Source organism: Sinocyclocheilus anshuiensis, unplaced genomic scaffold (assembly GCF_001515605.1).
Source record: "Sinocyclocheilus anshuiensis isolate Anshui unplaced genomic scaffold, SAMN03320099.WGS_v1.1 scaffold283, whole genome shotgun sequence".
Taxonomy (NCBI): Eukaryota; Metazoa; Chordata; class Actinopteri; order Cypriniformes; family Cyprinidae; genus Sinocyclocheilus; species Sinocyclocheilus anshuiensis.
The window spans coordinates 6554394-6566058 of NW_015549605.1; the positions used below are offsets into that span (position 1 = coordinate 6554394).

General features: G+C 38.7%; 1 protein-coding gene across 1 annotated transcript in view; it reads right to left on the reverse strand.

Moving 5' to 3' along the window:
* Positions 1 to 7407: 7407 nt before the first annotated feature.
* The window catches only part of LOC107658987 (muscarinic acetylcholine receptor M2-like), an 85219-nt gene continuing 80961 nt past the window's right edge, over positions 7408 to 11665 (reverse strand). The window contains exon 2 of the mRNA XM_016447746.1: positions 7408 to 9133. Coding sequence (XP_016303232.1) covers positions 7587 to 9071 — 1485 coding nt within the window. The 5' untranslated portion in view covers positions 9072 to 9133 and the 3' untranslated portion in view covers positions 7408 to 7586. The remainder of the gene's footprint in view (positions 9134 to 11665) is intronic.

Here is an 11665-nt window from a genome sequence, read left to right on the forward strand (position 1 = left end):
ACACACACACACACACACACACACACACACACACACACACACACACACACACACACATCTGGTTTGCTATCCTTGTGGGGACTCTCCATAGGTGTAATGGTTTTTATACTCTACAGACCGTATCTATTGCCCTACACCAACGCTACCCCTAAACCTACCCCTTCACAGGAAACTTTGTGCAGTTTTAGATTTTCAAAAAACTTAATTCTGTGTGATTTATTAGCTTGTTTAACCGTGGGGACCTCAATTTAGGTCCCCACCGTGACACGAGTCCCCATGAGTCTGTGTGTAGTCAGGTTTAAGTCCCCACCACACACACACACACACACACACACACACACACACACACACACACACACACACACATCTGGTTTGCTATCCTTGTGGGGACTCTCCATAGGTGTAATGGTTTTTATACTCTACAGACCGTATCTATTGCCCTACACCAACGCTACCCCTAAACCTACCCCTTCACAGGAAACTTTGTGCAGTTTTAGATTTTCAAAAAACTTAATTCTGTGTGATTTATTAGCTTGTTTACCCGTGGGGACATCAATTTTGGTCCCCAACGTGACATGAGTCCCCATGAGTCTGTGTGTATTCAGGTTTAAGTCCCCACCAGAATAGAAAAACAGGTACACACTCACACACAGACAGGCTGCATTCATAAACCAAACACACAATATAGTTACATACAATATTAGAAACACACGCAAGAGGCTCGAGGTGCTTCAGGGGCGCGTTATAAAACACCGTGTGAGCGAGCATGCGCTTTACATTCCTGTGCTGACATCTGGGTCACGAGCCTGCAGATCACACACACACACACACACACACACTCACACTTGTGCTTTTCTTTCATAAAACTAACAACAAACAATAACATACACACAAACACTTAAAAACTATTTTTTTAACAAGTTTTAAAAATACGGATGTTTCTAAATAAACTGAGAACACGCACATTGAACGCTAGAATAGAGGTTTCATTATATTTCATACAATTAAACAGATTAGAAAATATATTTAAGCCCTTTAGTATTAATTGTGCTGTCATAAGGATGATTATGATGATGTTGGCTGGATGAAGATGGACCTGAACCTCTGAACACACATGTAAGGTTAAAAAAAAGAAGAAAAAGATTCATTAGCTGTGGTCAGAGGGCTGTAGCTGTAGCAAAAGTTGATTGGCCACTCCAGGTGTCACTCCAAAACGCTAAACTGTGATTGGCTCTCTCTACAATCAGAGGAAGGACCTTTAGTTAACTAGGTAGAACTTCCTTGCTTAGCAGGAAGAGTCCTAAAATGAGTCAATTATGTGGATTAAATGGATTTTAGACACCCAAAATTAAGAATGTAAGTATATATATATTTTTTGATATAACCTACAAATAGCCATTTTCTTTGTATTGATTAAGTTTTAGCACCCTGTCTAGCTAGCTTGCTAGTGCACTGACTACATGGCCTATACAGCCAAATGTGTTGTTGAGACACTGGACTCCTTTCTGAATAACAGCTTTTATTAGACACTTTAACCCAGATAAGATGAATTTTACAGGTCTGATATACAGTCAGTTTATGGATAGCAAATATGACCATCTTTTTTTATGATAATCACGTTTATATGATTTTAGTGGACTCTGTGTGCTAATGTATCACCATAATTCACCAAAATCTCACAAATATTACCCTTATTATTTGAAAAAGGCAAGTTTTCTTTGATAGGTGTAGTTTAGTCTGGTCACTATATGATTAACTTTCATAAAAACTGTGGAAACCTATGGTATGTCACTTATATAGGCATATTAAGAATAAATATAATAAATAAGATTGTTTTACTCCCAAATGCATTTTTTGTACATATCCATTTTAAAATAAAAACTCTAAGCAAACTGATTAAACATAATAAAATAAAACTTTTTTTTCTTAATCAAGAAGCTGTTTCACTTAGATATACATCATACATAGGTCATAATACTGTAAAATATGTACTTTGTATTTTGACAGTCTAAAAAAAGTTGTATATTGTTAGTAGTTGTGTGTGTGTGTATATATATATATATATATATATATACATACACAGTACTGTAAAATACATTTTTAATTTATACATATGCAAAAAAATTATACATATGCATTTTAGGGTAAAATATTAATTAAACATAAATAAATATATTTACATACATATTTATTGGGTATTATTTGGAGAGAAAAAAAAGTTTCTTTCAACCTGTAAGTTTTGGATTTATTTGTGGTCACTATAATTAATTTTACATAAACACTGTAGAAGTCTGCGGTATATCCAGATTTACAGAGCTGAATAAATTTGTGTGTGTGTGTGTACAGGTTTATATATCTTGGTGGGGACCTAAACCTGAATACACACAGACTCATGGGGACTTGTGTCACGGTGGGGACCTAAATTGAGGTCCATGGGTACAAAAGCTTCTAAATCATACAGAATGAGTTTTTTTGAGAAAGTAAAAATGCAGAAAGTTTCCTGTGAAGGGTAGGTTTAGGTGTAGGGTTGGTGTAGGGTGATAGAAAATACAGTTTGTACAGTATAAAAACCATTACGCCTGTGGAGAGTCCCTACAAGGGTAGCTAACCAGACGTGTGTGTGTGTGTGTGTGTGTGTGTGTGTTTGCATGTTAAACAAATCCCAGCAGGGTACCGGCAGCGTCACTGACCCCCGGGATGGCAGTGGCTTTTTCCAGGTGATGTCTGTGCGTTTGTGGAACTTTTAGACTGACTGTGCATCTGTAAAGATCATCTTATCTGGTGTCACTCACTCTCAGTCTTATCCCTCGCTGGAGGACGGGACGCTCTGAACACTCACCGACACCTGTGCTATCTGTCCTGCTCACAACTATGAACACACGGTACCAGCACACATCTCTCACGACCTCTGACCTCCAGCACACACACACACACTACTCATCGGTGTGTAAAGCACTAGAATAACTGGACTTCACTATATACTTAGTACAGACTGTATTGTTTTGGGAATTTGTACTTGTCAATTACATTTTCAAAGCAAAATCTTACTTTTTTACCATTTTGTTTAGACTTTCAAAATACAAAGTACATATTTCACAGGTCATCATGACTTAAATGTTGATGACCTGTGAAATATGTACTTTGCATATAGGCATTACATATTTTTGTCCATCTTACTGTGCCAACAACCCTTTCAGATTTGCTATCCTGTGAATTTTACTTAATTTTTGTTTAGATTTGGCACAAAACAGAAGTTGCATTGACATATATCTGAGTCAAACGGCTTCTTGAATAAGGCAAATTGTAGGTCGTGACTTGACAACGTTTACATGGACATCAGTAATCTAATTATTTACCTTATTCTAAATAAGCCAATATTATGATTATGTTGTTTACTTGAGTTACTTTTAGAATATTCCTTTCATGTTCCCGTTTTACGTTACATAGTTCGATTAATGGCACACGTCATTATGTCCCCACGTGACGCCATCCGACGTCCCCTCCGGAATTTCACGTATAAACATATAGTTTGTCTTCGTGATGATGCCATGTACAGTTTTGGGTGTTTCATTTTAAAGTTTATGAAATCTTCAAGTGCAGTTAATTATTTGTACGTGCATACAGACGACGGAGGTGTTGAAGCTCTTTTATTTGCCGTCAAACGGTTGAGCACTGCTGTGTGTGTATCCTGTCGCAAAATGCGGCGAAAAGTCCTACACGACAGTAATAATGTGATTAATGCCGGGTTCAGACTACACAATATTTTTTTTAGATATATAGTCACTGTGTCAGATTACATGATTTTGACTCCTAAAATCTTGTCGTGTCGTGGACAAGAAACATGTCAGACTACACGTTGCTTCCCGACCATTCATCGCGTGCCGTCTTTAACGACGCGCGTGATGTCATCGAGAAGGCGGAACTAGCGACTGACTTCCGAAAACAAGAGTGTAAACATTGCTGAAGCGCTTCCGCTATAGTTCTCCAGCATTTTTCTTTCTTTGTTCTGTCGTAGTAGTCCCTGGATGACACATCATACAGGCAGGAGTACTGTTGCCACAGCTCCACGAACCTTTCCTCCATCTCATAATTCCACCTAGCAGCACCATCATCTCTCTTTCGTGTTGCCATGTTTGAAACCTGTGTCTGAAAGAGCTTCTGTGCTGCTATTGGTCAACATCACCAATGTGACAGAACTCGTCGTGGATGACGGAAAAAAAATTAAACATGCTAGTCTTTCTGTCATGATGTCGTGAAGCATCGCAGACGCGGAATCGGTTGTCGTCCACTATGACACACTACACGAGCTGAAACGATGGAATCTTGCGTCCCCACGACACCCTACGTCAAGCAAATCGTGGCAAAATCGGGCTAAAATCATGTAGTCTGAACCGGGCATTAGGTGTTTACATGTCTATTCTGCACTTCAGTAATGCAACTAAAATAGGAATACTCCACATGTCTTAATTCGATTTGTGTTTACTTCGATTATGACTTTAGCCGGATTAAGTTAATCAAAAATCTCTGTTTACATGGTAGATTCTTAATCAGAGTATTGTCTTAATTGTATTAATATCTATTTATTTAGTATTGTTGTCCATGTAAACGTACTCATTGACTATTATAGTTTTTGTTAATATTTTGAATTAGATTTTTTAACTTTCATTTTAAAGTTTTGGTTATTTTGTTTTTGTAATTTTGATTATTATTATTTTAAATATGTCTATAGTTTGCATTAATGTTTATTTATTAGTCTTAGTTCATTTAGTTTTAGTAATGTTAGTGCACCAAGTTAAACTAAATTGAAATGAGAAATGCTGCTTAGGCAACTTGCTGCAATAAAATGTTTTTTTTTATTTCAGTTAATGTTTATTTTGTTTCAAGGAAAACAGTTTTTATGGTTTTAGTTTTAGTTAATGATAATAACCCTGCCACAATATTCCATAAAAAATAATTTTCAATTTTGATTTTATGGTGACTTTAAACCCATTTAAAATCCATTTCCTTGTAAAATGAGGAGACGTCTCATCAGTCAGCACAACATAATCTTCTACGTGTCTGATAAACAGTCTGTAAATGACTGCATTGCAGTGTCCAACAGCTATAAAATTATCGAATGTGGATGTTTTTTAGGCTGAATAATTTTAGTTGTGTTCACTTTAAGGACTATTTCTCTGTATTTTACACCGTCACTGCCAGAACAAAAACTACAGTAGCAAACACACAATCACACACACAGTGTGTCGTCCTACAATAATCACAATCCGCAGAAGAACAACAAAACATCATTATGCATGATGCTGTTATATAAGAAGCTGTATGTATGAAGTAATGGCAAGAAGGAGAGATTGTACTAAAAGTAAATGTGTGCATTATTTGGAAAGAGATTATTGTCATACTTTAAAAATGTTATGAGGTACAGACATAACAGATGGGATGAGAATGAATGTGTCTATGTGTGAATCAGATGATTAATGTTCATATATATTGTAGTATCTCTGCAACCTCCTGCAAAAATTTACCATGGTAACCAGAGATTTCCAATATCCCATAGATACAATCGTGATTCGCTAAGGAAAAATGCCAGATGAGATCTTCTAGAGCAGTTAGAATGAGATTCAGCTTACTTTACTATGATTTTACAACAGCAACTGTGGAATTTTGAGTGAAACTTCATTACCACAGTACATTTATTAACATTGCCGCTACAGTTTCTGATGCAGAAGCACTGCGATCGAGCTCATCTATCGCACATGAGCTCTATTCCCCCAGCATGCATCACTGTCAGATTTATGAGCTGCTGCTCTGTCATCGATTGACTGACATTTCCCATGATCCTCTGCTCTGAGCGGGGATTCTGTTAATCTGTTTTAATGAATCAAAAACAACTAATGTTGACTTAGCGTCTGGTAATGAGATGAGGACGCTTATGTACTTTAGCCCTTTACATTCACAAGGCAAGAACCTGTGAGTTATATTAAACCCCTTGTCGGGGTGATCAAACACACACACACACACACACACACACACACACGCTTTCAAACGCAGTGCCTGCAGGCGGATCATGAACCCAGAGAGCAGATCAGGTCATCGGGACATCGCATGTCTACAGGCAGCACTTCTGCATGGACCTGCATGTGCCTGATGTCATTTACAATGAGGCCGAGAGCAAGCGTTTTGGCCTTTTAATAAGGATTTTTTCAGTTTCACAAGCTGGTTTTGAGTATCTGCTGAATTAGTGCTCTCGTAGCTGGAATTTTCCTTTTTTCGCCCAAGCGTGAGTGAACTGTTTTGTGTAAATGCAAAGCAGAGGTGAGGTGGATGCTAATGGCTGCGTGCCTGTGAGAGCCTCTTCATCCTGCGCCTCTGTTCACTTTAAAAGGTTTAGATTTGCATCCCTGGAGACCCCGAGCACTCAAAACCCATCCACTTTAACATACGGGCACACCGGAGAGCCTCTTCAACCCTCTTATTGCTCTCGGAGAGCACACACATGCGACAAACACACACAAACCCTGCAACCAGCTACCTGTCGTTCTGTCATCGAATGCGCTTGCGTTTAATAATGCTTTAAAGTCAAGATGAGCCTGTTTACTTCCTGAATGCATGTTTCTGGTCTTATTTTACACGATTCAATGGTGCACAGTATTAAAATTGTCTTTGCAATCTAAATAAAATCACAATAGCCTATATGGATGAATTTCATTCTGGTTACAGAAGTAAACAGGTTTCATGTTGACTTTAGCTACAAACTTACATACGCACAGTCATCCAGCATGCAACCACACACACGACACGGATACAGTACATGATTATATGCACGTATATACAGGTGTGATTTTATACTGAAGCTCAAACGCGTTTGGTTTGGATCTTCAGTCAGCCCTGTTGTCCCCTTATTTGTGTATTATTGAATAGTACAGACTCCATTCTGACCATCTATATGCTCGTATTGTTTTTTTTTTAATTTTAATTTTAACATTTTTGTCTACACTTCTTTTCCGTCTTTTGTGACATGCATCACCTCTATGCGTGTGTAAAGTGCTACAACAGATTATCTATCTATATATATAAAAAACAATAAATGCAATCACACATCTGCCCAGACGCACATTTTTACACTTATTTTAGGGGAAATCTGTGATATTCACACCGTGAAATGTGTTAAAGTAGAGTCCTTGCAGCTGACTGTGTCAAATTCGCCAAACAAGGACGGAGGATTCTTAAAACGTTGTATATGGTGGGTGCTGATGGGTCAATCTTCAATTTGTAATTGAAGACTTCATTTGCAAAAACAGATAACTCAAAAATTATGTTTTTTTTTGTCCTGCATTCCAATTAATATCAATCAAACTGCAGTTGGGTTGTTTTGATTAAATAATAATAACTAAAAATACACACATTAAAACACAATAAAAACATGATAACCCAATAGAAAACATGATTTAAGGAAATGTTTTTGCAAATAAACTCTTCAATTGCTGAACTGGTTTTACTGTATCTTTCCACACATACAAACACATCCACACGTACCTTTGTCACCAGAACACACATGTAAAATATAACGCATGCACACACACTACAGCTCATCGGGCCGAGCGTATGTTCTTGTACTGGCAGAGCAGCAGGTGTTTGAAGGTCTTTTTGAAGGTGATGTTGCAGAGGGCGTAGCAAGCGGGGTTGATCGTGCTGTTGATGTAGCAGAGCCAGTATCCGATGGTCCACACAGTGTTGGGAATGCAGCTGGAGCAGAAGGTGTTGATGAGGACCATCACGTTGTATGGCGTCCAAGTAGCCACGAACGCCACCAGGATGGCCATGATGGTGCGCGTCACCTTCTTTTCCCGAGAGGATGGTGCTTTTTTCTTCTTGGGTGGCTGCTTGGTCATCTTCACGATCTTCCTCGCCACATGGTTCTGCCTCTCGGTGGCCGGGACGATCTCCACCGTCGCGTTCGAAGGTGCGTAGCAGTCGCCCTTTGGCGATTTGGTGATGATCTTAATGCACGTCCGTTTGGAGCCTCCAGCTTTGGCGCGGTGCCTCGTGGGAGCCTGGTTGTCATTGGCTTTGGATGGTGCTGCTTCATCCTTTTGATTGGTTACAGCTCCGCTGCCAGAGGTGGAGTCATTGGAGCTTTCTTTCTCCTCTGCGGGAACGCAGTTTCCTCGTCCTCCATCTTCCGCCTCCGCTTCTCCGCACGCCGTGGATGGTGCTTTGCCGTTCTGGAGTTTGGCATCGTGTTGGTTGGCGGCGTCATCTGTTAGCTGGGTCTGTCCTCGGTCTGTTTCTTCAGCTGTTAGGTTGTTGTTGGTGGGTTTGTTGGCCGTGTTTTCACGGATCTGATTGGACGAGGCTACATCGAGGTTGCCGCCTGATGGCTTGCGGTTGTCCTTCTTGACGCGGCTCTTGCTGGCACGGGATATCTGCCAGTACAGCACCATCATGATGATGACGGGCAGGTAGAAAGCAGCAATGGCCGTGCCGAAAGTGACCGCGGCGTTGGAGAAGAACTGAATGTAGCACTCCTTCTCTGGCACCGTGCGCCCACCAACGATAAACTGCCAGAACAGGATGGCCGGAGCCCAGAGGATGAAGGACAAAACCCATGCCGCCGCAATCATCATGCCTGCCATTTTGGTCGTCCTCTTCATTGGGTAGCTGAGCGGCTTGGTGACGCAAAAGTAGCGATCGAAGCTGATGATCAGCAGGTTCATGACGGAGGCGTTGCTGACCACGTAGTCCAGTGCCAGCCACAAGTCGCACACGACCGGGCCTAGCGGCCAGTATCCAATCACAATGTAGACTGTGTACAAGTTCATAGAGCAAAGGCCAATGATGAGGTCAGCACAGGCCAGGCTAAATAGGAAGTAGTTGTTGACAGTCTGCAGGTTCCTGTTTACCTTGATGGAGAGCATGACTAAGATGTTCCCGATAACGGTCACCAAGCTTAGTGAGCCGGCCACCAGTACAATGAACACCACCTCCACTGTCTTATACGGGCTCTCGTCCACCGTCTCCAGGGTCTCGTTGCCCTCAGAGGCGTTCCAGAAGGTGAAGTTTATTGTATCCATGGTGTCCACACTCAGGTACAGCTGGTCAGTTCACTATGGGCCGGATGTATGACTTCTGACACCTACGTGGGAGAGAGATGAGATTTAGTATATTGCAAATTATGAGTGATTTGAGTCTTGAAACTTTCAATGATCTGAAGATACCACAAACCCAAAATGGCAAACTATGCACTATTTGTAATTTGCATAGGCTAAATTTTATCTTACAAAAATGGTTTGGCAGTACAATGATAAAGTGATTGTATCAAAACGTAATAGTACATGATTGCTTGCTCAATATAATATTACCACGATTACATATCCATAAAACCATCATTTTTGGAATACATCATTTGAAATACATCATAGTACCAAGTTTTGAAATACATTAAACAAGTAGCTGGAAATCATTCATAATTAATAATTTGTTAACATGTCATTTTAATAGGCCTACAATGTAAAAAAATGGTATTTACTTAAAAAAATGATGGTAACAATATTACACATACTATTTTTGAGTAGTTTTTAAGGCTTATTTTTTTAACGGAATCTACTCGAATAAATCATGTAAAATCTCCTAAATTATTTAATCTATATGACACAATGAATTTAATATCAGTGAAATGTGCTCATTGTTTTTAAAGTTGATTCTCTAAAGTCTATGATTTTGAGTAAGGCCTGTTTGTATTTGACAAATTGAGTTATTTTGTAGCCTACAAGTAAAAGAATGTATACAGCCAGACAGTTCAAGTAGGAAAAACTTTACAGCACTAGCATTGAACAAAGCATCATGCCTCATAGTGTAGTACATGCAGTTATAATCATAAGCGCTACTCTTCTAATTACACAATGGTAGCCTAATGATAGAAACTTCAACATAACAGAGACTCTTGCAAATGTCAAACATAACTGAACATTAAACATTAATAGGTGTTTCTCTTTACACACACAAAAAACACATAAAATTGCATTTAATTTCAATATTTACTTTCCATATCCAGCCATATGCAAAGCATGCTGGGAACTAACAATCACTGCCAAAAATAAAACCGGAAAATTGAGATAATTCTCTTAAAATAAATAGGTAGCCTTCTTTCCTTATTTTTTTTTTTCAGTTTAATTATTTCCTTAATTCCTAATTCAAGCCTCAAAACTGCTTAAGTTTCATAAACAAATAAGGAGAGCATATCTCTTGGTATTATTAGTGAAAAGTTCTATACAACACTGAACCACAATTTATTTACACTATTTTTATATATAGTGTGTAAGATATACACACTATTTTTAATTATCACCTTAATTTTTTTAATGAAAATTACAAGACGCATGATTAATTTTTTTTTTTACAGTGAGGGCTACTGTCATTAGTATTTATCATTTTATTATTAGGCTATTTAAACTTTAGATTTTTTTCAGTTTAATGTTAAGTGCTTACGTAATAATGTTTTATGCTAGTTTTATTTCAGTAAATTATTTTTATTAAAAAAAAAAAAACGAATAAAAGTGAAATTATGTTTTCGCGCTTAAAGCGGCGCGTGGGCCGCGCGGCTGCGAGAAGAATCCGCGGGAAGCTCGTGAGATGAAAGCAGCCTAGGGTTTACCTCACAGAGGTTTATAAACTAATATTTCTGATTCATAAAATTCAAAAGTACCGAATAACCAACAAAATAAACACCGTGAGGACATCTGCCAGTCGAACTTGTTAACAGAAAGTGGTGAGGTGATTCAGCGTTCACCTGAGGGGAACTCAAAACACTTAATATTCATGGATATACCTTGAAAAGCTGCATATTTTCCTGTTCCAGCTCTGTACAGCAGAAATTATTACAGTAAGTGTGTTTTAATACGTTCCAGCTGTGTATTCCACACAGAATCCGTCAAAACTTCACCGCAACATTCAGTTTGAAGCTAAGAAACGAATACTGAAATCATATTTCAGTTAAACTGGCTAGTCTCCATGGAAACAGCGAGGTAGTTTAACGAAGTAGTTGAATGTGGTTCAATATCGTTGGCTTCATGTAAATGAGCATTGAACGGACTGTTTTTGGACATTTTCCATGACCACACACTCGTAAAACATCGAAATATCTCGTTAAGAGTGCCAATTCCAACATCACGCCAATTAAAATGTGAAGGGTATGATTTCAACTAATGTGAATAATGAAACGGATGAAATAAGTGAAAGGGAAATTTTAAGCACTGCTCGAACTTGAAAGCGTTCGTGACTTTCAACTTCTGCTTTAAAGTCAACAGCACGCGCGCTGTCTGATCCATCTCCAGCATTCAATTACACTGGCTCCTCATGAGCCGCGCGTGCGCCCGTCCACTTCATTCCTGCTTTCTGTCGAGACGCATTTGTGGCTGTATGAGGTTCTGGAGTTGACTTGTATGCTTCTTTGGAGATTTAATGTTTCATCACATGTGTTTTAGCTCGGCGTTTTTGATTCTTGGGTTCATTTCAGTATTAGAACTGAACAAATTAGTTCTGTGCACTTAATGGTAAATCTCATGTAAACACGTCCAGGTTACATTTCAGAGCCCAAAATAAAAATTCGAGAGAGAAAAAAATGTGTGTATATATATATATATATATATATATATATATATATATATTT